This window comes from Anolis sagrei, chromosome 1, assembly GCF_037176765.1.
Source record: "Anolis sagrei isolate rAnoSag1 chromosome 1, rAnoSag1.mat, whole genome shotgun sequence".
Classification (NCBI taxonomy): domain Eukaryota; kingdom Metazoa; phylum Chordata; class Lepidosauria; order Squamata; family Dactyloidae; genus Anolis; species Anolis sagrei.
This window is the reverse complement of record NC_090021.1, coordinates 240836299-240863873: the sequence shown is the minus strand read 5'-3', so window position 1 is coordinate 240863873 and position 27575 is coordinate 240836299. Positions and strand designations below refer to the sequence as shown.

General features: G+C 39.9%; 1 protein-coding gene across 2 annotated transcripts in view; it reads right to left on the bottom strand.

Moving 5' to 3' along the window:
* Window positions 1-27575, bottom strand: part of EPS8L2 (EPS8 signaling adaptor L2) — a 123548-nt gene that overhangs the window by 33431 nt on the left and 62542 nt on the right. For both annotated transcript variants that reach the window (XM_060769340.2, XM_060769351.2), the window contains exons 4-8: window positions 17078-17142; window positions 8795-8956; window positions 7166-7315; window positions 4438-4517; window positions 153-298 (exon numbers count right to left, since the gene is read on the bottom strand). In XM_060769340.2, the coding sequence (XP_060625323.1) occupies window positions 153-298; window positions 4438-4517; window positions 7166-7315; window positions 8795-8956; window positions 17078-17142 (603 nt within the window). The remainder of the gene's footprint in view (window positions 1-152; window positions 299-4437; window positions 4518-7165; window positions 7316-8794; window positions 8957-17077; window positions 17143-27575) is intronic.

Below are 27575 nucleotides of genomic sequence, written 5' to 3'. Positions count from 1 at the left end.
ACATCCTTGTGCTATCCAGGGGAACAGCCCTCCTTTTCACAAGTTAGGCAACTGCAAGACTCCTGTGGACTCCTAAGTGGATTACAAACAATTTACAGGCACTTGCAATACTCATCTGCCTAAAGGCAACCCCCAGCGACTGCCTTATATACCTGGCTCATTTTGCTGTGAAGGAGGAGCCACCCGATTCAGGCTGCTCTTTGGAGAAGTTCTTGTTTCATATTGGAAAGGGATTGGAGCTGGTCCTTGAGGTGGCGGGAGGATGGATTGTCTCTGTTTGATCTTCTCTTGGTTTACCCTGTAGAGGAAGCAGCAGTACACTGGTTTGCTGAATTATCAGAAGATTCAACTGACTTAGTTTTCTGAAGGAGATTGAATGAATTTATTGTTAATCTCCTTTGTATTTTATTTTATCAATTCTTCCTAAAAGAAAGGTCACAACTGCTGTTGTAGAGCAAATCCCTGACCCAAAAGGACATCCCATGATAAGATTCACAGCCAACTGCACAGGTTAATGGGTTCAAAAATCTAAGTGTTTGCAAACATATAGATTGTGCAAAATAAATAGATTTTCAAACATTATGAAAAAGGGTTGTTGTAGGTTTTTCCGGGCTATATGGCCATGTTCTGGAGGCAACTTTTAGATCTAGATGCAGGCGAAACGTCAGGAGAAAAATTGCCTCCAGAACATGGCCATATAGCCCGGAAAACCTACAACAACCCAGTGATTCCGGCCATGAAAGCCTTTGACAATACATTATGAAAAAGTACAAAACAAAGCTGTGTCTAATTGAATTCACAATTTTGTCTTTGTGTGCCCTCAAGTTGTTTCCAAATTATGGTGACCCTATCACAGGATTTCCTGGGACTGCGAGTATGTGACTTGCTCAAAGTCATCCAGTGGGCTTTCATGGCCAAGTAGGAAATAAAACCTGAGTCTCCAGAGTTATAATCCAATGCTCAAACCACGACACCATGCTGGTTTTCTTATAGTTTGGTAAATATGAACGCTTTGCTGCTTTTACTGAAAAAGTAGTTGGGGTGGAGGTACAGCATGGGAAAAGTCCTATAGGCTATGGAATCTCCCTCACAGGCGGATGGAAATCTTATGTGAATACTCCTGCGACTTCTACAGCTTTATTAGGTATTGTCTATGTACTTACACGACACTCGCTAATCCTCAACTCTGTTATTGAACACTATTCTTTTCAATACTTGCAGAGATTCCTGAAACAGACCTCAACTCTACACTCAACATTTTTAGTGTAGACCTTAGTTACATTTTCAGTCCTCAACCTGACTAGGTTGCTAGTGCTGGACACAATAATATTTTTATGCACTACCTGCAAACCCGAGTCGTGACAAATTCCAGGTAGAAGTTTCCCATGTTTGATTTGCTTTGGATGACAGAATATTGAAGGCTTATCCAGCATCCTGATAACATTTGCATTGTTTACAAATAGACATGTGGAGCCTAAGTGGAAGCAAACAGATCTCTAGAGGGCAGTTTTGCCTATACCTCTAGTCCCATCTAATCCCAGCAAAACATTGCCCTCTATTTCTTCAACTTTTAAAAAAAATCAATTTGCTGCATCATCATCATCATCATCAATATTATTAATACTCCACTTTATCTCTCTCGAAGGAGACTCAAACTGGCTTAAGATAAAAGCATTAGTATCTCTCCTCTCTCTGCCTTTCCCCCTCAGCTGCATGGCTTAGATAACTTTTTAGTTGCCATTGTTGGCTTCAATTTATGGCAACCCTATGACTGAAAGTCATCCAAGATGTCCTGTTATCAAAAGCCCTGCTCAGGTTTTACAAGCTCAATTCCCCTGCTTCCTTGCTTGAATCAATCCACATGTATTGCATTTTCCCCTTTTTTGAAACCAACTTTACAATGACTCATGACATCTCACAAGATGCTTAAAGTATGACAGCCACTACGAGGCTTCTAGTGAAAATCCAAACTTGATTTGCTTTCCAACCCACATATTTCTCATTTTGGTAGTCCATGGTAGTCCTTGATATTTGAATGCATCACATTTCAAATGAGTTGATTTTATTCCTGCCAGCTATCCTTCCTCATTGTCCATATTTTATATTCTTACATATAACAGGAAATACTCTAGCATGGAGGATCCTAACATTAGTATTCAGTGATATGTCCTTACACTTGATTGATATTGGTGTGGGTGTGTCAACATATGGTGACCCCATAAATTTCATAGTGCTTTCTTAGGCAAGGGATATTCTGAGGTGATTTTATCAGGTCTTTCCTCTGACATATAGTTCACATCACTAAGTATTAATTGGTGATCTTCTGTCAATAAATACCAGGTGCTATAGAGGGAACTGACAAAACTACCTCCATGTATTCCTTGCCTTTAAAAATCATTTATGAGAATAGGTACCTAACTTAAAAACAGGCTGTCTTGGATCCTAATCTGTTAATACAAGGACATTAGCAGTATAATGTTTCCTGTCCCTTCTGCTTCACTACTAAACCCTGCTTTATTTAGGGATGGGCTTTAGCACAGCAGGCTGCAGTAAATCTTGCCAAATGAAAGGTTGACAGTTCAAAGTCTGGGTCAGGGTGAGCTCCTGGCCTTTAGCCCAGCTTCTGCCTACCTAGCAGTTTCAAAAACAGCAATGTGAGTAGATAAATAGGTACTGGTAAGCAGGGAGGTATTTAAGGCACCAATAAGGACATGCCAGAAAAATATGAACAAAAGCTTTTTGACAGAGAAAGTGGAGTGACAGCAGTCACCCCCCCCCCCCGGTAGCTAGAACCAAGTACAGCCTCCAAGATGCTGAAGATGGGAAAGTCTATATATACCTCTATCTATGTACAATTGTCTGTCTTGACGGTGTATAACAGTATTGAATGTTTGCCGTGTATGTGTTCTGTGATCTGCTCTAATCCCCTTCAGAGTGAGAAGGGGGAATATATATACTGGAAATAAATAAATAAATACTGAATCCTTGAAAAGTTTTTCATGGAGGTCAGACCCCTTCTGAATAATGTGGGGAGGTAGCTGCAAGGAGAAGAGAACTGGAGGGAGCTTTACCTCCATGAATATATATATATATATATATATATATATATATATACACACACACACACACACACACACACACTAATAGGTTTTGAGAACCCTGCTGTATTTGGGGCAATTTGCTCTCTCCTAGTAGCTGCCTATCAACCAACATCCCACCCCACATTGTTCAGGAAATCCTCCTAACAATCAAGAGAAACTGTTTATGGAGCTGCTGGATGGAGAGAGGAGAAGATGAATAGGAAATTAACTTCCTTGAACTTTCTTAAGTTGATTTATTTTAGGATCCAAGTCAGAGTCTCCTTAGAACTATCTCTACTTCACGGAACCATAGCAGATTACCTGGGAGGTTTAATCCACCTACAAAGAAACTGGGATAGTAACCATAACATTATTTGCCTGTATGGCACATACTAGTTCAGTGGTAGGAATATGCATAGAAAGTTGAAAGGGCAACATACTATGTTGTTTACTGATCTGTTTGTTACTTTTTCTATTGCTTTCCATTACACATTCACAGGAAATCCTTGGAATTAAAGAGAATGGCATCCAATCTGAAACATTCCTGTTTCAAAATGTCTCTAAAATGTCCTTTAAAAATTGTAAAAGTAGCAGGAAACAAGTACATGAGTAAAGTAACTTTACGCTTGCTTGTTGCCTTATTTTTGAAATTTGACTTCTTTTTTCTTCACTAGCTTTCCAAAGTAACAGGTGCTGGAAAGTTATAATTTTTTACTTCCCAACTCTGTGGATATTAAATTACTTTCTTTAGCTACTGCTACCAAGGATGCAGTAGTGCTGGCCTGTCTAAATAATCTCCCTGCTTAAACATTACCAAAAAAGATTGGGACACAACTACACCAAAATCTTAACTAAGGTTGGACAAGTGAAATTCCTTATAAAAGCCATTCATTGAAGTTCTGTGTCCCAACAGCAGAAGTGAGATCATGACATTTGGTTCAATGACATCAGACAACTGATTCAAGTACATGACGTTGCTATATGAGAGTTGCTGTTGTCTCTGTTATTGGGACCCCTGAGGATGACTCATGTCTTTCAGATTAGAATATATCAAGGATAAATCTCTGGGGCAAAGAGCTGTTTCGGCAGCCATTGGAAATTCATGCCACACCTTCCTTTTATTTTGCTTCTCTCATTCAAACAATTTCAGATTGCATAGCTTTGTGTATAATTTTGCTTGCCATTAATTCTAATGAGCTCATCTGTAAATGCACATCTAAACCTTCAATAACTCACACATGGATCGGAAAATTAAAGTCAGGGTGGATCATGAGCCTAGGAGACTTCTATGCTGTGTTGCAATTGGCAATGCCTCTTCCCACAAGGTAGAGACTACCTGTCTCCAGCAGCCACTTACTTGAGTGTCTGCGGTCGTACCTTCTTCCCAAATTTATGGTCAGCAAGTGCACTTTCTATATCCTCGTGAACCATCTCTGCCTAAAGAAAAGGAAACAAAAATCAGAGAGGTCTGAGAAATGGAAAAGACAGGTAGCAGAAAAGACACAAATGTAAAGATGCAAATGATTATTCTGCCTTACAAACACAAGCTGCTTTCAAGCAATGTGACGTATTATACAACACATACCTTCCTTTCATGGTTAGAAAGAATAATTTTAGTTTAAAAGCAGGCACAATGTGTTTCAGGGAATTCAACTTCATTGGACCACACTATTAGAGAGGTGCTAAAAGTATTTTGTAGATGGGTTTGCCTCTAGACCAGGGGTCCCCAAACCTTTTAAACAGAGGGCCAGGTCACAGTCCCTCAAACTGTTGGAGGGCCGGATTATAATTTGAAAAAAACATGAATGAATTCCTATGCATGTTACACATATCTTATTTGTAGTGCAAAAAACACTTAAAAATAATACAATAATTAAATTGAAGAACAATCTTAACAAATATAAACTTATTAGTATTTCAATGGGAAGTGTGGGTCTACTTTTGGCTGATAAGATAGGATTGTTGTTTTGTTGTTGTTGTTGTTATTGTTGTTGTGTGCTTTCAAGTCATTTCAGATTTAGGTTGACCCTGAGCGAGGGCCAGGTAAATGACCTTGGAGGGCTGCATCTGGCCCCCGGGCCTTAGTTTGAGGACCCTTGCTCTAGACTCATGTAAAGAAAAGCTGTGAAGCTTTCATGTTTTAGAGCTCATGCAGAAAATATACAATGAATGACAGACAACAGGAGAAAATCTGCCTCTGGAGGGCGCTGGTTTGCTGGCATTTTACAATGCCATCAATTCCTCTTCCCCTCTTTACAACCTAGGAGGAACTTTGCAATGTTATTTTGAAAGGTTATTGTCTCAGTTCTTAGTATTTCAAGCTGAAGGAAATACAAACATGCGCACACACATTGTGTGCTCCCTACAGTGTCTGGGACTGAGAATGGATGGGTGTAACACAGGTGTGGAGATGTGTGATGTGGAGAAAGTGGACAGAGAAACGGTTTTCTTTTTTATAATATAAGAACCAGGCTCTTTTTATACTCTTCTCATGCATATACTTTTGTGGCTCAAATACCCTAAATCAGGGGTTCTCAAATCTTGTAAGTCAAGGGCTGGTTCATGGTCCCTCAAACGTTTGGGGGGACGGACTGTGGTTCAAAAAAGCTTGGAACAGATTTCTATGCACACTGCACATATCTTATTTGTAGTGCAAAAAAGAAAGAATAACACAATATTTAAAATGAAGAACAGTTTTAACCATCATAAACTTTAACTGTGTTTCAATGGTAAGTGTGGGATTGCTTTTGGGTGATGAGATAGTCAAGTTAATTGGGATTGTTGTTGTTGTGTACCTTCATATCATTTCAGACTTTGGGTGACCCTAAATCTAAAGTTTAGGGTAGGGTCTAGGTTAATGACCTTGGAGGGTCACATCTGGCCCATTGCCTTAGTTTGGGAAACCTGCCCTAAAAGTACCAGATCCCATCTGATCTTTGAAGCTAAACACAGTCGTCCCTGATTAGTTCTTGAATGTTGGCTCTATTTCAGAAAAAGGATCTCAGAATATTCCTTGTCTTAAAAAATCCTATAAAGTTTATGGGGTCACTACAAATTAGTAGACAATTCGGAGATGCACATAAGCATATATTTTCCTTTTGGGGAAATCACTCCGGCAGCAACATGAAAATATCTGGTATATCAAAAATATTAAAGCTACAAATACACTGAAAACAATATTATATGACTACAGAGTAAGAATTCCCAAATGTTGTGGACTGGCAAGTCATACATTCAATGGTGCATTGTATCAGTTTCCTGTCACATTAAATTTGGACCTTCAGCCTCTAGCAGCCATCAGATTTGTGTATTTTTACTTCATGGTTATATATTACATAACATAGGAGAAACAGAGACAAATATGTGCCTACAACATCTCCATTACATATGGCTATTTATAGTACTTACAAAATTATTGACAGAGTAATATAAAAGTAAAAAATATGTACTTGCAAGATATGTTCTCCAATTAGGGATTAAAATCCCTTATTCTTTTGAGTTTACTTACAAAGCTTCAGAGGAAGTCTAAGGGACAATATTAATCTCACAGGGACCTTGGAAGGCTACATCCCCCCATTCTGTTCCCTCCCATTATAAAGTCAAAATTCTTGCCCCCAAAGGCCATCTAGAGGTCAAGGGGTATTTTGGGTTCCCTAAAAAGCTTTGTGAGTTCCCTAAAAGACATTTTTGGCCTTTGAAAAGTTGGTTTTTTAAAAGCTTCTCGGGAGTCCAGGGGGCCCCTCCATAACTTAAAAAAATTATTTGAAGACATTTCAAAGTAAAAATTTGCTTTTTGAAAATTGGAGAGAGGGATGAGTGTGGGTGCCATATGTGCCAAATCAGCCCTGGGTGCCATATGCGGCTTTTGGCCCACAATTTACCCATCACACAGACTGAGAAATACTTCTGTAGCAATCTGCACAAAATGCCCACATAAGCTTTGCTGGACCCTTCTTGCAGGACCCATGACAGACATTCTGGGCAAGCAGAAGGGATCTCCATTGTAGCCAGAGCTTTGCTGACAGAAGAATGTTTCCTCCCTTTCCTCCCTTACCACCCAGTGAGCTTAGATGACCTCTGTTTACCTCCACCTCATCGCAGTTAAAGAAATGAATGTCAGGCTTGTGCTGCTCCGAATCCTGACACACCAGCAGGAGTATGGATGAGTACCGCATCTGATTCAGCACAGTTTGGCAATGCTGGACTGTTGGCAGAAGGAAGTCTTCTAGCTCTTCCTGAAAGGCAACATGAACAAGGGGCTGAAAACAATTTTGGGTGGCAATTCGATCATTGTAGTAGTAGTAGTAGTAGTAAAATAATAATAATAATAATAATAATAATAATAATAATAACAACAACAACAACAACAACAACAACTTTATTTTTGTATCCCGCCTCCATCTCCCCGAAGGGACTTGGGGCAGCTGTAAGCCCTATCAACATGATTTAAAATACAGCACAGTAAAATTCATAAGACAACATCATAAAACAATATAAAGCAAACAACATCATATTTCAGGAAGGAGACAACTGATACAATGGCATTTCATTCCCTCACACTTTTACTTTGAATAGGATCTGCTATGCTCTTATGAGGGAGATGGTCCAAATGATTCCTGGCAAAAATTAGCCTTCTGGATGCTTCACAGTGATGCAAAGCAGAGGCAACATTTTCGTAAGGAGATGCACAAAACTGCTCCATTCCACTTCCATCCCATGCTGTAATCTCACGTAATTTAGTTTGTTTTAATATCTCTGAATGGGAAATAACACACGGTAAATTCGTTAACCCTATCCATTACTTCTCCTTCTGTAAAATACAGCCAAATAGCTTGTCTAAATGAAAAAATACATTCTGGTATCTGGTTGCGATGGATTGCCATTCCCAAATCAAACTGATTTGGAAGGCAGATTGAAGGGAGGCTACACAGTTAAGTTCACAGCTAGAAACACAACCTTAATTCCAGAAGAAGAGGTGGTGATGTGATTTAGTAATCCAGACCAAATACTTCCACCTCATTTAATAAGCCTGACTTATTTTCCCGTAACTTGTTTTATCTTTAGCTTGCCATATCAGAGTACCAGTGTTTTGTTCTTAATTAAACAACAAAACTATGCAAGGCCATGTTTGGAAAAACAGAATTAACCACCCACCTCTTCTGCTACTTTACAAAAATCCTTCCAATCAAGTATTTCCAAGCGACACTCCAAATATAGTCTACGCCTCTTAATACCATTCTAATGCCAATAACCCGGCACAAAGTGCTTTTGTGGAGCAGAATGTATTTCCATTAACATCTAATTCATCTGCTGGCTTGATTAGGTCAGCCCTTTGTAGGGACAGAAATAGCACAGGCAACAGACTTGTCCCACACGTACACATACTGAAATCAATCTACTTTTCGTCTTTTGTTATGGTTGCATTAATTTGGTCCAGCTTAAAACCCTTGTAGAAACCTGCTGTGGTTATTTAGCTGAATGAGAAAAAGTATGCAGTGGATTTCTTAACTATAGGCAGGCATTGCATACTGTACTTCTTCTATCTCAGTGATTCTCAACCTGTAGGTCCCCAAGTGTTTTGACCTACAACTCGGAGAAATCCCAGCCAGTTTACCAGCTGTTAGAATTTTTGGGAGTTGAAGACTAAAACATCTGGGGACCCACAGATTGAGAGCCACTGCTCTACCTTCTGAAGGAGATGGTTTGCTGCTCACCTGAGTTTCACAGTCCAGCAGTCGAATAGATTTGTCGTTCACCTGCAACAGCATCTCTTGTGCCCAGATCTTCTCTTTGGAGTTAAGCTGTTTCAGCTTCCTGATGGCATCATCCACTGTCACAATGGCTTCACTTTTATCCATGATGAAGGTGGCTAAATGCTAGAAGGGGGGAAATCCACAGTGAAAACTTACATTGCACAGTACTCATTAAAGTTGGAGAGGCCACAAGCTTGTCATGAGGGATGGCAGTGGCTGGTGCATTCCATGCTGGAAAGACAGTGAATCGGGCCTGAGAGTTAATGTAAACTTTAAAGGTATTTCCCAAAATGTGGAATCTGTTCTGGGGATAAGGTTCAGCATGTTGGACAGTTCCTATGACATTCAGCCTAAATTCCCACATTGGGATTCACCACCCTCTTATATCAAAACCACCAGGCCCTACTGCAAAGGGAGGGGAGGGAAGTACACCAGTCAACAGGAGAAATGCAGGAGATAGGTGTAGCTAATAAGAAAAAACTAGTTGAATTCCCTGGATCACATGGGCTCATGAACTTACTGTATTGAGGGCACAGTAGCATGGACAACAGATGCGGAAAGCAGCAGAATGAACAAAGGTTACTCCATTCACACAACCATATCACTCAGGAATAAGAATATGCGGGATAATATGTGGGCATGGCTTAGCAGCAGTACATGTGGAAAATGTCATGGAGTCCTTGTGGACAACAAGTTAAACATGAGCCAACAATGTGATGTGGCAGCTAAAAAAGCCAATGGGATTTTGGCCTGCATAAATAGGAGTCTAGTGTCTAGTTCCAGGGAAGTCATGGCTGGTGCATTCTCTCTTCTTCCTTGGTCAGGGAAATTCAAGGAGACCTGGAATCACACTGTGTCCAATTCTGGGCACCGCAACTGAAGCGAGATGTTGACAAGCTGGAATGTGTCCAGAGGAAGGCAACTAAAATGATCAAGGGTCTGGAGAAGAAGCCCTATGAGGAGCAGCTTAAAGAGCTGGGCATGTTTAGTCTGCAGAAGAGAAGGCTGAGAGGAGACACGATGAGAGACATATATAAATATGTAAGGGAGGACGTCACAGAGAGGACGGAGCAAGCTTGTTTTCTGTTGCCCTGGGGACTAGGATGCAGAACAATGGCTTCAAACTACAGGAAAGGAGATTCCACATGAATATTAGGAAGATCTTCCTGACTGTGAGAGCTGTTCAGCAGTGGAACGCTCTGCCCTGGAATGTATCTCTCCTTATGAACCATCTAGGAACTTAAGATCATCTGGGGAGGCCCTGCTCTTGATTCCGCCATCCTCGCAGGTGTGGTTGGCAGGGACGAGAGACAGGGCCTTCTCAGTGGCGGCCCCTTGGCTGTGGAACTCCCTTTCTAGGGATATTAGATTGTTCCCCTCCTTCCTGGCCTTTCAGAAAAGAGTAAAAACCTGGCTCTTTGAGCAAGCTTTCAGAAACGGAGCGTAACAGATAAACACAGTACGAAGAAATAACGAACACGGAACAGCTTAAACGATGTAAATGGACAAGGAGTTGAACTGGAAGACATTGATGATTATAGTTTTAATAGTTTTATATGGATTTTATTATGTGATATTAAATGTTTTAATTGATATGTGTGTATGTATGTTGTGACATCTAATCGTTGCCAACCTGTATGCTGCCCTGAGTCGCCTTCAGGCTGAGAAAGATGGGATAAAAATGTTGCAAATAAATAAATAAATAAATAAAATCTGTATCTGTTTTAACTTTTGTAAGCTGCAAATGTGGTGGTGAGTCACTTTCAATTCTATCATATTGTTATAAACACACTCTTAGCAGTCTCTTAAACAATGCAGGTCCATTTTATCTGAAGGACCGTATTCTACAGGGTTAGTCAAAATGCATAGGCCAATAAGCCATTCAATTGAATGGCTTATTGGCCTATGCATTTTGACTAACCCTGTATTACAATAGCCTGCCTGTGTTTTGAAATATTGTTTCTGTCCCACCAGCCTCCAAAAGCACAGGAAACACAGAGAGGGCTTCTCACTCCAGCAGTTCCTCCCAGACTCTGGAACTCCCTTTCTAGAGAGACTAGCCTGACCTGTTCCCTGCTATCCTTTCACAGGCAGGTGAAAAGTTTTTTGTTTCACCTTGTCTTTGATGACTGATTCTCAGGGAGAAAAGCATGCTTCAGAATGCACTATACTGTATGTTGGTTATTTTCTTTTTAATGGTCTTGCCTGTAGCTGATTATAATTCTATTACTAATTTAATTATACTTTGAATTTTGTATAATATGGAATTAATAGTTGTATCTGTATTTCTTTCAACCTTTGAAAGGTGCTCTGAGTCTTTGACTGGGGAAAAGGCAGGATATAAGTAAATGTCATAATAATCATGTTCCCTACCAGCCTGCTCTCTTACGTTTTGTTATGTCAATGGACATATAAGCAGCCAGTAATTTCATATTATATTCCACACAGAGAGGTGAAACTGGGCCAACAATGAAATAAGATTTAACAATAATCTTAACACTAACCCCAGGCTCTTGGCCCTGGCTCCCTGACCTGCCTGGCCAATAATGATGCCTATTTACAACATTCTTAGGCTTTAAGGAAACATGTATGATGAGCCTCCTTAGTTTCAGCTTTCCACACTGCATTGTTGAATGGCTGTCTTGAGGTCAGAGCTAGAAATGCAGCATTCTACAGGGAGCAGAAAGCTAGCTAAGCATGATTACACTTGTATTCATTCCCAGCACAGCCCTAAACCTGTTGCCCTGGTTAAGAAAACACCCAGCAGCCATATCAAGGCATTCATGCTATCTCAGCCCTGAGGTTTGCATGAATGGGCTATTTTTGTATGGCTTATAGCGATAACATGTAGCACTCTGAAAAAGACAACACAGCAATACTGGGAAATTCAAGGAGACACTTGTCAAAGGCCGCTCTTTCCCTTTATCTCTCTCTCTTTCATTGCTGCCATGCAAAACAGTTATTTCCAGCCTCAATAAAAATCACATAGTTCTTTCCCTGTGGTTTCTACCATCCAGCAGAGGGAAATGTATCTAACTCCAGAAGAAGCACACAATCACGTTCTTCCATTATACGACTCAGTCATGACATGATGTCTGTTGTAAAAGCAGTACAGTCTCCTGGATTCCCTTTTGGTCATTCTTCTCCAGGAATTCAATTTTGTACCTCCTCATCTTTCTGTTTGAGAAAAGAAAGGCCACACTATCAACAGCCCGCTGAATTCTGCTCATCTAGTCACCTAACCCATATTTGTCCAGTCTTCCATATCCACTGATTCTGCATCCATGGAATCAGCCATCCATGGCTTGAAAACAATCTGAAAAGCAAACTTTGATTTTCTCATTTTATATAAGGGACATCATTTTGCTATGCTGTTGTGTATAATGTGACTTGAGCATCCATAGATTTTAGTATCCACAGAGTGTCCAGAAACCAAACCACAGCAGATATCAAGAACCCACTGCATTATCTCTCTGATGTAAAGGACTAACTTCCAGGAATCAGAGCAATTAAGGAGGAGAATTGGAAGGAACAAAACATGAAGGTGTAATGATATTGCGGCTAACCATTAACTCTGATAACAAAATTAGGACTCTTGGGATTGTTCTATAGTTATTGATGGTCCACAGTGATTTTGAACATGAACAGCACTTATGCATTACAGAGCCACAATAGCTAGAGTCCAAAAAGGTAACATGTCCAAGTTTGGATATGGGGCTGCTGTTTGCATCTGCTAGCGTTATGAATGGGTTCATTAAAGCAAGATAGTTACTATTTGATTTAATCTAAGGGCCCTTCCCAGGTTTTCTGAATTAAACTGGATTATATGAGTCCCCACTGCCAGATAATCTGGGATAAACAGAAAACCTGGAATCAGATCGAGACCCTATATCCCTGGATCTGATCCCAGATTTTCCATTTATCCCAGATTATAATCCAGTTTAATGTAGAAAACCTGGGATCAGATCCTGGGATATAGTGTCTGTCTGGAAGGGCTCTCAGAAAAACACCTGTCTGCTTTATAACTTGTCAGCATTTTAAGTTGGTTAGTGTATGAACTTTATATATTAAAAACTAGATTTCTCCTCCATTGTGTCTTCCTATCCCCCCTTTTCCTTTTGTCATCTCGTTTTTATTGATATGTCAACTGCTTTGAGATTCTTTCCAGACAGAGGCTACAGTATAGAAACTGAAAACTGAGAAATAATTTTTAAAGTACAACAAGCTTGCCTTCACACAAAGTAAGATACAAAATGTATGAGGATTAATAACACAACAATTATTGGCATATTGCTGTGTGTGAATAATATATGAATGACCCTCTTATGAAACTCGGTGCTGCCAGTCTGAGAGAGATCACATTTACTTTGACCAAAGTTCAAGGTGAAAGATCAGCTCACAGCCAAGCAACTGTAATTAACAGTGTGTGAAATGCTTTTTGATTGCTGGAGGGAATAAAGTCCAGCAGAAGGACCATCAGGCATTGTATTTTGCAGTTTTGCAGAGGATTTGTCCAAGTATTGGATTTTCATAAACAGAGGGTGCAAGCTTCAGCCTCCCTGGATGCTGTGTTATCTACCATCCCAAAAGATAGTTCAGTTGATTTAGACAGGAGAATACTATATTTCACTGTTTAATATGTAGTCATTACTGTATAATCATCGCGCCCCCTTTTTTGGGTCCCAAATTTGAGTGTAATTGTCACAGACGGTTTGAAAAAAAAAAGCCAGAGTTCTTGCTCCCTCACCTTCCTCCTCCCATTTGGGAGGAAAAACAGTTTTGAAAAAAACTCCTTGCTCCTCTTCATCTCTCGGAGGCAGGACAACTCAATAGAAGAAGTCATACCTTCCTTATTCCCAGCAAAAAGAGGCATAAAATGCTACTATTATGTGGTGAAATATGGCACTGAAACATAAAATCCTCATATGAGGAGTGCTCATGTGTTCACCCATGGAGAACAAACATTGAACAGGAGATAGGAACAAAACTGCTAATCTTGGCCTACTCTTTAGGGTTGACAAAGGTCAGGGTCTAGACCATCTTCAATCCTTAGGAAGAAGAATCTCAGGGCAAGAGCACTGCTTTGAAAATAGGTCTCTCTTGTGTTCCTGATTTGCAAGATGGCATTTTTATTTGAATGGCATTCTCTGTACAGCTGTGGGTAATCAGAAAGGCATCAAGCTTAGTACCATACACTAGGGCTATTTTTATAACAGCACCCTTGTTTGCTTATGAGAATCCTCTTCCTCTGGTACCACAAGATCCTGAAAAGTCTGGAGTTTTCACTTGATAACCCAAATGCCCCTTTACATATTTCTAAAACCTTGGGAAACATTATACGCAAAGCCAGGCTCAATTTATGAATGACCTACTTGCTTCTTACTGTTTTTAAATTCTCTACTCTGCATAGTTCCTGCTTAGGAAAGTGAGGGAAATAGGGAATCCCTGGGGATAGGGCTTTAGAGAGTTGCAGACTTTGCATAGACTGACCCAGGAAAGATTTGGGAAATGTCTACCCCTCCCTAAATCCCATGGCCAGGGATTTCCTATTCCCCTCACCTTTCTAATCAGGAACAAAACAGAGGGGAGAATCTTCCTTTGTTAAAAAATAGCTGACTACTGATCAGAACTAAAAAAGAAGAGTCTTCCTTGCTACTGTTCTCTGAATGGGGAATATGGAGTTACCAAGCTCCCAAGACCCAGGTGCCAGGCACAGGACTATTAATGCACCTGGTGTTTGAAGTTCAGGCTGCTTTGCCCACCTGCACTCTCATCTATATTTGGAAGGGGAGCAAACTCCCCAGGACCAAAGGTTGGCAGCAGCTAGTGCTCAGGAATATCTGTCACTTGGCTTCACTCCACATTCCTGTACATGAAGGCAAGGAAAGAATAAAAGTCAAATTCTATGCTGGAAGCTCTAGTCTAGACTATAGTCACATTCACCTGTAAGGTCAGGTGCTTGACATATCCTTCAGCATCCTCTGTCCTGTACATACTTGAAAGAGTGGGGAAGTGGCCTACAAATGCAAACCAGTTCCCCTCTCCTGGTCTAGAATGTCATTTATTTCCAGGAGAATCATTTTAAAGCAGGGGCGGGAGACTCCAAGGGCCATTTCCCCTAGCCTTGGGAGCCTCCTGAGGCCATATGAATCGCCAAAAATGCAAAACCATAAACGCAACATAAAAAATGGCCAGAAGCCCATTTCTCATTTGGGGAAAAATATTTATATGTTAATATTGTAGGAGAGCTAAAACCTATTTAAAAAGTGTCACTTTCAGAGGATTCCAGAAAAAGCAGTTCAGATAAGTGTGCATCTTTGCATTGGATCAGAAACAGGACAGTCTATCTAAACAACCTGGAGAGATCGAGGGTTGCAAAATGGTCTTGGGGGCCATCTGCAACCTCAGGGCCAAACTTTGCTCTTCTCTAATTTAGAAAGGGTCAAGACAAGACAGATGTAAAGTCAAATGAATTCTTGCATCTCACATGCTGGTTTTAAAGAAATGCAGAGTATCAGATGGAGAGATAGGGACAATAATTAACCCAAACTTAGTTCTTTCCCAGCCCCACCCAAAGCTCATATCATGTTAAGAAGAAGGATTGCCTTCACAAATAAATCACAGGAAGAGTTCAATTTCCTGTCCTTGACAACTTTGATAATGATCAACTGAGGCAGGTAATGCATTTTTATTTGTTAAAAGCAAACAAACAGTATATTTGATGCACTTAATATTTAATATTAAGCCTTGGTTCTCAAAAGGCTGGAGGAAGCCCTTGATGAGCTATTATTGCCAACCAAACTAACTTCGTCCCAACAACACAACCATATAATCCAATTTCTGAATGCAGATCACTACACTGAATAGGATAATATGGCAGTATAGAGTCAGCCTTCTTCTCAAGAGGAATGATTGCAACACGTTTTATACGTATTATACACGAAGATTTAGGAGAATCTCAGAAGCATCAACATAACCTTCAAAACACAGGACAGAGGAGATTGGGAGCAGGATGACAGAAAGCGGTCCTAACTGGCAAACAAGTATTCATACACATCCCATCACACACACACACACACACACACACACACACACACACACACGAGCATGAGTAGAAAATCAAGAGCCAAGTACTAAAACCGAAAAGAAAATTCTATAGTCCAACTACAAACAGGCTGGCAACTCAGATTCTCCAACCATAGTTCAGTGAAAAATATAGAATTATAGTATTCTGAGTCCAGGAAGTTGATTCAAGTAAAAAATGATATTAAATAATACTCATAATACTTTCAGTGTCACACTAAATTCCCCCTTTAGGCTGAGATCTTGAACCAAACACATAATCATGATGCTGTAGCAACACTTTGGGCCTCATCAGGTGGTCTTTGGTCTGTTTCCATGTGCTGCAAAAATGGAGCCCCATGGGGGTCTCACGGAGGCCATCAGATGACATAAGAGCACTTCTAGTGGGACTCTGTGGGCTCTGTTTCTGCAGCACATGGAAAAAGCGCCCAAATCCTGTCTTCAGGAATTTAGTCTTACCTGACTCCTGAATGATGAATGTGGGGGACAGTGGGAAAAAGATGGGTTAAGACAGAAAATGGTGGGGACATATGGGAGGGAATAGGGTAACACTCCATACGCTTTCACCCTCTAAATGTGATTAGATTGTAACTCCTCAACTAGCTCCTAAAACCTGGCTTTAAGAGTCAATCAGCCATTCGGATAGATTGGTGTCCAAGCCTGATGTTAAAGGATGACATAATTAACCTCCTCTCACTGGCAAGCAATACTGTGGTAAACAGTTATGACTACAGAGGTCCCTGCTTCTGCTCCTTGCAGTATTGCTCACTTGCAGGAGGAGGCTGATCAAGTCATCCTGCAACACACGGCCCAGCAGCAGCAGGACAAGACCCCCATCACTGGTTGGCTGACTGCCTTTTAAGGTGGGTTTCAGAGTCATTGTAGGGCATGACAATCTCTGTTAGGGTGCTAGGACTAGGAAATCAATGTATATTTGTTCTGAATATGAGGGAAAATGAGAGGAGGACAAAGATCAAAAATTATTACCAGCTTTCAATATCACCAGCATATTAAAGTGGCAAATTACAGGCTCCGTTGAGTAATATGGTTATAAAGAAGCCATTTGAAGGAGCAATGTTCAGATATACATTGTGTAATAGCAACACCGTTTCTAATTTATGCAATTTTATGGCTATGTTAATGTGAGAGTTTTTGACTCACTTGCACATGATACTGCGAGGTCTCATGCATAATGACGTTGGAGTTGGAATATTTCTTCCTTTGTTCTGCAAAGAAGAAGAAGAAAGAAAAATTGTAATATAATTTAGTTTTAAAGAAAAATCATTAATAACACTGAAAGCTATACTAGACATTGTCTCGGCAAACTATGGCCCCAACAGCAGAAAGAGATGTAAAATCTTTGCATTTTCTTATTAAAGGGTTTGAAGAAGGCTTCCACAAGCTGGAACTGTGGTGACTAGGCATGATGGGAGTTGTAATCCAGCCTCAGCATAGAGGCAAACAACAGAACTGAAAGTTGTGTCTGTATGAGATTTTGGAAAGCCGTTACCCATCACAGAAGACAAGATATAACTAAGCAGATCAACGAGGCAGTTTTTGTACAGCACAATTCCTCCCATCCACAGGACTGGAAAAATATATCTGTTTTACACATTTTATGTCCTTCAGTGTGACTCTGTGGTATTTCTGGGCCAGGCATTGTTCCTTTCAATATGGTGAACTGTTATCCATGGTTTAGAATATCCACGTAAAATCTGGAACCGTACATCCAACAGATATGAGAGTCATAGTGTACATTTGTGGTAGCTGAGACCATTGCTGCTAGCACAAAACATCAACTCATGGATCAGTGGCAGAGTGCAATGGAAAGATAGATTGTCCTTGGTGTTCTTCTTTCCTTGTTCAGAGACCTGTATATGTGGGCCTTTTCTTTCTCTCCTGCATATTGGAGTTGCTTCCTTCTTCATCAAGGAAGACAGCTGTATTCTCTCATTTCTGAAGGGAGCAGTCATTTAGTTTTCTATCCTCCCATAATGTCCCCTATGTTGATACCATGCACAACAGTTTTAAGGAATTCTATAACGCAGTATAGATCAACACTTTTGTTTATATCCATTCCAATCTTCAATAGTTTTATTGAGATCATAAACATAAAATTGATTTTTTATCTTACTAGATATTGTTTTTTTACTTTACAGATCATCAAACTTTGTCATAACTTTTGGGTCTGTCAATAAGCAGATCTCCACCTGCACTTTGGTGAACATGCATTGGTTGAGAAACTCAGAAAATACAAAAGAATCCACCCAGATCAAACGGTTTTAGTATCTAGAAGAAACTGTCTTCTTTAAGGGCCTTGAGGACAGCCATCAAAACACCCATTACAGTGCAGAATGGCAGAAGGAATGCATAGAAAGGAGAAGGGAATATCCACTCAATGCCCATCTATCTTCCATAATGTGCAATTACTCTGTAACACAATATTCACTTTCTTGGCTTTTTGTCATCACAGCAACAGCAGCAGTTAACATACGGACTATCCCAATGCTTTAAACATTTCTTTTCAAAAGAAATAAGATACTGTAGCCATTATTCTTATTACTCAGTGGGTTTTGGTTTTTTTTGTCGTGTCAGGAGCGACCTGAGAAACTGCAAGTCACTTCTGATGTGAGAGAATTGGCCGTCTGCCAGAACGTTGCCCAGGGGACGCCCAGATGATTTGATTTTTTTTCATCCTTGTGGGAGGCTTCTCTCATGTCCCCGCATGAGGAGCTGGAGCTGATAGAGGGAGCTCATCCGCCTCTCCCTGGATTCGAACCTGCGACCTGTCGATCTTCAGTCCTGCCGGCACAAGGGTTTAATCCACTGCGCCACCGGGCCTCCTTGGGTAACTCAGTGCGTAATAAAAGGTTATTGTTATTATAGTTATTATTGATGTGGTCATTACTAACAAAACACTGGCACTGCTACTATTGTGCCATTGGAAAATACAAATAAAATTATTTTGTCTTCATTGAGGGCACAATTCAGATGTTGCACCTTGAAAATTCTGAGAAATCCCAACAGATACTACAAAGTAATCGTTTCTGGAGGAAGCACAAGATAGCTACCCAAGTGTCCCTTTTTTCTCTTCTTTCCATTGTTCAGAGACAGTAAGGACACACACTCAATAAATGGCAGACAAACTATTCCAGTTCTATGTATTGTCAAAGGCTTTCATGGCCAGAATCACTGGGTTGTTGTAGGTTTTTTCGGGCTATATGGCCATGGTCTAGAGGCATTCTCTCCTGGCGTTTCACCTGCATCTATGGCAAGCATCTTCAGAGGTAGTTGTATTTTTGAGAAATGACCCATTACCAAAGTAATTCCTTAAAAAGAGTGTATTACTACCTAACTCTGGACAAGCCTCCAGAGCCCAGTTTATACTTTCAAGCAGGACGACCACAAAGAAAGGGCAATTCATTGGAAATGCTCTCACTACCCGACTTTGTCTTATTTCTGTATGGCTACTTCGGTGTGTAATCATTAAGTCAGAGGACAGCAGGCTTCGACAACTTAAAAATATAGCAAGTGAAATGTCAGGCGAGAATGCTTCTGGAACATGCCCATACAGCCAAGAAAACTCACAGCAACCCAAGAAGAATGCTTTTGCTCAGCACTTTCTGCTGGGAGGAGCTCCTGCAAGAGGAATGGCATTGGCAGAAGAGATAGCCACTTCCACAAATTAGTTAAACCAGACTGACTGGGTTTAGCCTGTTTGCTCTCAATAAAACAGCTTGAATATGATTAGGCACCTGAGTGCACCAGATGATGCTTTTCAGAAACAAATCACAAAAATTTCCAAGATGGAAGACCAGGGGCAGTTATTGGGACTGATAATTGCCCTGTGTGATTAACTCTGCTAAAAATAGGCTTTCTAATTAGTTCCTGGGAATAGTGGTGCAAGGGGGTAAATCCAGGAGGATTCAACTGGTGGGCACTACCAATGGCAACTGCATACCCTACCCAGGGATGTGTCACACAGCAGATAAGGTAATGGGACCTCTATCCCAAGGGCTCTGAGCATTACTATGGAGCTAAATAAATAAAAATAAATAAAATGTTTTAATTATTAAACTACAAATTAACCTTTTAATTAAAATTAACTAAAAACTACCAAAAATACTCAAAATACAGTAGAGGCTAGAGATGACCATGCTTTGGAGCAGGTCCACCGGTCTCCTTATAAGGAAACTTTTGAGAATTATTGCCATTTTTAAAAAGAAGGATTGTAGATCAAATTCACAAACGGTACAGAAAAAAACCCTGAGAGTACATACCTACAAAGCAATAAGCTGCACTTAATTCAGAAGGAATACTTTATACTTTTGCTACTTGGATATTAAAATTATAATTAAACCTCTTTGATACTGTTTTCATGCACTTCAAGGCAGTTCACACTAATGTTTAAAATACTGCATATCTGAATAAGAACAAAGCATTACTGCAGATTTAACACAGTACCAGAAAATTAATTCTCAACTGCCTGCCAGTTAAACAGGGGATTATATTCTCCTGAGTACAGAGTTAACCTGTAGCCAAGTAGACATGGCCTTTTGTGCACATTTAAGTATTTTAATTTGAATGAGGGCAAATACATGTCCTGGTTTTCTAAGGCTGTAGTAACTTTAATTATAGGTCAGTGAAGAAAATGGAGTTAGGTGTGCAGGGAGATTGTTGTTGTTTGTTTGTTTGTTTTTTCTTTGGGTTTTTTTTTTTTGAAAAAATCATTAAAAAAAGAAAAACAAACTGGAAAGCATTCATTTCACCAGCAGAAAGCTCTGGTCTTGGTCTTAAACCTGGTCAGATATATAATGTAATTTTTTTATTTTTTTTATTTTTTGGTCGTGTCTTATCTGCCAATTTAATCTCAAGTAGGCTAATTTTTAGAATGTGTTCATAATGAGATCTGATTTTGATGCTGGAATGCTACAAAAATAGAAATGAAGGGCAATAGAAAAGGCCCCAAAATCTGCAAACGTAAGATCTGTCCATGGATCTTGACTGTGCAAATGAACAAACTGATGGAAGATTTGTAACTCAGTTATAGGAAAACATGCCTTGCTCATTGATGGTTGCAGATTTAATCTTTGGCATCTCCAGGTGGAAATAGAAGAAAATCCTTCCTGGCACTTTGAAGTTGAAAATACTGAACTCGTGGTCTGACTCACAATCAAGCCATTTCTTAATGTCATATGACTGGACCTACACCCATATATGTATGTGTACTATAAAACTAAACATCACTTCAAAAGAAAACAGAAAAAAATCAGTAAGCTCCTGGATTGGTATCTAAGGAAACTCACATGGAGATCAAAATAAAGTGCACTAAAAACCTATTCAATACATATGTTAAATAAGCAATTCTGGTAGAAACAAAAACTAAATACAACAATTGAAAGCACATTAAAATACAGTAAAAAATAAAGTCATAATATACCCTGTGAAAGAGATCCTTCTGTCACAATCACCTAAATATCAAATACTTACTAGTCTTTGCCTGCTTTTTTTGGGGGGGGGGGGGGGGCAGGGAGGGGGGCAACTGAATTCAGAAACTAAATTATATGACAATGTAGATGGGGCCTGAGCCTTCTGTGGGAGGAAATGCCACAAAGTTAGGAGCAGCCACCAAAAATGCTCTCTCACTTGTTTTCACCAAATGTACTTGGGATGAGGCAAAATCAAGGACAAGGGAAAACCTTCTTGCAAAGATCTCAAAAGTCAGGTTCATAGAATGATATGTTGTATTACCAACAGCCTGGACCCAATCTGCAAAGCCATGTACCTTTGCTATCTCTCTGTCTGTGTGTGAGAGAGTGTGAGTAAGAGAGGGAGCGCAAAGCATTGCCATCACATCAAAATCCTTGCATAGAGGGAGAATCAATCCACTTCTACTAAGAAACAGCCCCCTCCCACCCCCACCCCCCAAAGCAACAGTGTTCTTCTGCCTGCTTGTGCTGCATCACATGAGTGAAACCTGAAGAACCTTTTAAGATCTGGAGCGAACTTACTGAAGCAAGTAATAAGGGACAAGGACAACTTATCACCTGTCAGTGAATATTTTACCTATGACAATACAAACATTCCTTCTCTGACCTCTCGGTCCTTGTCCTAGTCCTAGATACAAACTTGCAATCGCTGTAAAAGGCATCTCTGGGAAAGAGGACTGAGAACCTTTAAGTCAATGAAAGCAAGCACTGTCCTGCCTTTCCTCATTGCAATATGGTGCAACATCATTCCATTTGTTTTATGTTGTATTTCCATGTTACAGCTTTAAGACAGCCAAATCACAAAACTATTTTAAATATCTGTAAATAGACGATGCTGGTGGTGCCCATTCACTAACTGTTAAGATCAAAGCCTATTTGCATAGCCCTTTTGTCCAAGAAGTATTTTCGTTGACTGCATTTTCAAAGTAGTCAACACATTATATCTTGTACTTAGGGAAATGTGTCATTAATTGTCTTTGATGGAAAAATCCTTTGTATTGTAACTGTTGTATTGGAGGTTGTGTCTACACAAATATGTAAATTATCTATTGGATATAATTTCTAATATAACTGGAATAAGAGGCATTTTTAACACAGTTTATTGCTCAGTGCTCACTTATTTAAAGAAAGTTTGGATAAGAGGGATCCTCTCACCTCTGCAGGAGTCTACTGTATACCATGCAGCTGTGAACATGTCTAAATAGGGACCACCAAATGCAGTATTGCCAAAACACGAATCAAGGAACATGAATCAAGGACTATTTCAACCAGAGAAGTCAGCCATAGCAGAGCACCTGATGAACCAACCTGGGTATAGCATATTATTTGAGAACACAAAAATGCTGGACCACTCTAACAACTACCACATCAGGCTACACAGAGAAGCCACTGAAATCCACAAGCATGTGGACAATTTCAACAGAAAGGAAAAGAACCATAAAAATGAACAAAATCTGGCTATCAGTACTAAAAAACTCTAAAATTATAACAGTAAATAAAGAACAAAATTCAAACACATGAGAATTCCAGACAACAAAACAACCAGGAACACCTAATAACCTCTCAACAAAGGATTTTCCCAGGCAGTAACAAGCCACACCTAAAAACTGTCAGGCCATCAAATGCTAATCAAGGTAGCCAACTGAAACATTCACACCTAGCTCCAACAGACAAGAGTTCTTCCTTCCACCCTTGACTTTCCACAGATATATAACCCCAATTTTCCTAGTTTCCAACAAACCTCACAACCTCTGAGGATGCTTGTCACAGATGCAGACCAAACGTCAGGAGAGAATGCTTCTAGAACATGGCCATACAGCCCCCAAAACGTACAACAACCCAGTGATTCCGGCCATGAAAGCCTTCGACAATACAAATTTTGGATATCTTTGGGGGATGTATACCGTTGCTTTGGTTTATTACTGAGATCAAGAATCAATGATATCCTTAACAATATAATTAAAGGCAATGATTACGGTCAACTGATTTACTAAGTGAAACAAATGTCTCCCAGGTTGTCATACATAAGACTATTTCATAGTGATGACAATACAATAAGCTCAGGAAACTGGGATCAAAGCCTCATGTATTTGTGTACAGCACAAAACCATTTGTGCTGTACAATGGCAATGCCAATGTCACTTATGTTAAGACACAATTAAAACAGCCAAAGCAACGATCTCAATACTAAAGAACAAAAGCCAGGCAAAATAACACAGTCTTTTCAGCCCAACATGAGCTCAGAAGAGAGAGAGAGAGAGAGAGAGAGAGAGAGAGAGAGAGACTAACCTGTATTCTGACAGGAATCTCTCTCTGTTGACTATGTGACAATAGTTTGCTGAGAGCTCCAGAGGATCCTATCAGATGGAAGATGTTCTTGATCTCTGTTTGAGCCATGATCAGATGCTTTGGGAGTCCCTTCTGTATTGTAATAGCAATGAAATGGCAGTAGAAGAAGGGAGGAAGGAGCTACTGGAGTGACACAGGAAGCCCCGGGTGTAGTAATAGGGGAATCACAGTGGAATTTAGAACTCTTGCACAACGCATGGCCATATACAATCTCAGTCACAGAAAATCGACTTGAAAAATGGCAATCTCACTCAGTGTTTGAATGGCTCTCGCTATTACAAACAATAGACATATTAAAACCAATATTGCTTTTCATGTGCATGCAAGCAAACACACTTCATTTCTGATAACGTTCATTTCATCATCAGCTATGCATGTTTCTATACCAACAGCCAGAGTTCAAAGAGAAAGGTAAGGCTAGTAGCCAGTTAATGCTGGCTCATTTCTTGGGAATTTTTTCTATAATGTTTTCCTTCTATTATTTTTATTATTATACAAGTTGCAGAAAACTATCACAGTTACAGAGATATGATTAATATAGTTCTTATAATCAAGGAGCATAAGTGTAAATTAGAGAAGTAAATTGGGGAAAAAACTTTTCCATTTCCTTTGAAGGTATTTAATGTCTTACTTTCAAATGAATGAATGCATAGGCCAACAGAACAGCACCCTGGCCAACACACATTGTGGTGTTTCAAATGTTAGACCTGTTTATTTCAAATAGGACAGTTTGAACAATGATGCCTTATTTCTGTGAGATGCTATCTTCCGATGACAATCGGTTTCTTTTAAAAACATGCCTGGTTCCTAGTCAATCATCATCTGTGTTGATTCCTTTATGCCAAAACCTTCAGCAATTCAGAAAACAATGATTGCCTTTATGTTTGATCACTACGTGTCTGCATACAGATGGCTTATCCAAAAAATCAATTGGAGCCTTGGCTCTCCTACACTGCAGGCTTTGTGGAGTAAGCCACAAGAAATCCAACTGAAGGCAATAAAATGATATCCAGTCAAGGTGCCTAGATTTAATCTTATCAAACCCAACACTTCATTGATGTGTTGAACTGCAACCTCCATCATCTCCAGTCAGAATGCAAGAGTGAATTCAGGAAGGTTAGGTGTTCCAAACCAGAACTGAACAACATTTGGCCCTCCAATAGTTGTTGGCCTACTATTCCAATTATCACCACCATCTCACTACTGACTAGAGATGAAAGGAGTGACGGTCTAGTATCCCTTCTGTAAGAGCCCTCCAAGTTACTGTGCGATGACCTGCATGTATCATGTGTGGAAACATCTCAATTTACTCCACTCTCCTTTCATCTGCTGTGGCAAGTACAGTAAGCCCTCCATATCCACTGACTCTGCATCCACAGATTCAACCAACCACAGTTTGAGAATATATGGAGAAAATATCCAAAAAGTAAATCTCGATTTTGGCGATGCTGGCTAGGGCTGATGGGAGTCGTAACCCAGAACTTGACTTGTCCACTCCTGATCTATATGCTGATGTTTGGGGTTGATAATGTTGATCTTCACAAGTTCCAACCCTTGACCTAAAGCTACAGTGACAATTACCCATAAAACTAACAACTACTCTTAACTCTCAACAAAAGTTTGCTCTAGGCACTGTCAGGCCATTATATGCTAATCAAGGTGGTCAGTTGAAACATTCACACCTAGTTCCAGCAGACAAGAGTCCTTTGTCTCACCCTGGTCATTCCACAGATATATAAACCCTTTTTCCTAGTTCCAACAGACCTCACTACCTCTGAGGATGCTTGCCATACATGCAGGCGAAACGTCAGGAGAGAATGCCTCTAGACCATGGCCATATAGCCTGAAAAAACCTACAACAACCCAGTGATTCCGGCCATGAAAGCCTTCGGCAATGCAACTACTCTTAAGTCATTTTATTTCTCAAGTATGGCTCTTGAGCTTTAGATAGTGGAAATTCAAAAGAGTAGGCTTTTCCTATGATCTTAGCTCAGTAATGAGAAAACAAGCTGGTGGGATTTCGTTCCCTGGGCAAACCTTAACAGATAGAAATACAAAGGGCAGAAACAACCAAAGAGTGTTGCCTTCCCAACTGTAGGACTAAGGTTTCAGCTGGGCTGACAGTGATTGCACAAGCCAACAACAACAAGAAAATGCTTATTGTCTGTTCCTGGGGTTATCTGGGGCAATGTTCAGAAAATTGCATTGGATAAACCACATCAGTTTTTAAAATATGGCTATGATGATTCTTTATGGGTGAACAAATGAAGACTGGTATATGATATATGTTCTGTATCTCAAAACCTAGCGCTGAGAGGGGAAAATTGGTGCCATTTTTGGAATGAGCAGGTCAAATACAATCAGAAACACGTCTAATATTTGAAACACCACAATGTGCGTTGGCCAGTGTGCTCAGAGGTGGCCCTAGGTAATTTTCAATGATAAGCAAACAGTATTTTGCCCCCCCCCCCCAACCAATAATTGATATAGATTTCCTGTTCGTCATGGGAGTTCTGTGTACTATATTTTGTTCAATTCCATCATTGGTGGAGTTCAGAATGCTCTTTGATTTTAGGTGAACTATACATCCCAGTAACTACAACTCGCATCTGCCAAGGTCTATTTTCCCCCAAGAGCGCCTCAAGAGTGCCCCTGGGCAAAATCAACTATACTGCGAATGCTTACTTTGCGTATTGGGTTGAGCCGCCCCTGAGTGTGCTGTTCTATTGGCCTACACATTTAATACATCTTTAGTTTAGTTTTTGTTTCATATTTGGCTGAGGACAAGTCTCAACCAGCATACTTCTGCTTCTGTCTATGTGGCAGAAATTGTCCTTCCTTCCTTCCTTCCTTCCTTCTTTCCTTCCTTCCTTCTTCCCCAGATATACAAGACTAGCTGAGAGGTTCATAGTGGCAGCTCCACCTTTTCAGTTATCAAGTGGCTCTAAGAATGTACCTGAGTGAGATTTTGGCTCATTTCACATAACTGAATGTGTATCCTGCATAGTTTCTCTTTAATCTCCAGAAGCGCAGCCATACACCACTGTATGTCAGAAACAAGAATCTAGCCACTCCTTGCACTAGCAACAAAGTATAAGTATAGAAATATCATATAAAAAACTTACCTGAAAAAACAAAAACAAATATTGACTAGGGGAAGGATATATTCCTTTGAAGAGTCTTTTTCATTTCCATAGCATTTTTTCCTGTATATACTGGCACACAGACATATAGCAATGAGGTCTAATTCTCTTTCACTGTGAGAAACAGTGGACTTCAAGATAGTTGACTCCCCTAAGCTTAGAGAAATCTCACCAGAAATGTTGAAAAATAGTTTCTTAAAGGTGAAATATTGAAGACATGGTTGCAAACAATGAAAAGGAAAATTGGGAGCAGTCCAAAGAAGCGAGAGTGGATGTACAAAGAGAATTCAAATGAGCTAAGGTTTAAAAGGGACATGTATAAGAAATGAATGAAGGGGGAAACCATCAATGAGGAATACAAACAAATAACCAAAGCTTGTAGGGAAATGCAAAAAATCTAAAGCTCTGGGTGAGCTCAGCCTTGCTAAAAAGGTTAAGAAATAATAACGTCCCTGCCCAAACCCATATGCAGAGTAGAAGAAGAAGTAAATGGCAGGGCTACTGTTTAGAGAAAATGGTGAAATTAGTTGGAGGTTGTAAATGTAAATAAGCAGAAACTTTACCACAGTTTTTGAATCAAAATATAGCCTGCAGTATAGTAATGTGTCACTCAGATTTGTGTTACGAGTAACAGTAACTTTACTTCAGTTCAAAAGGTCAAACAGAGCAACAATATAT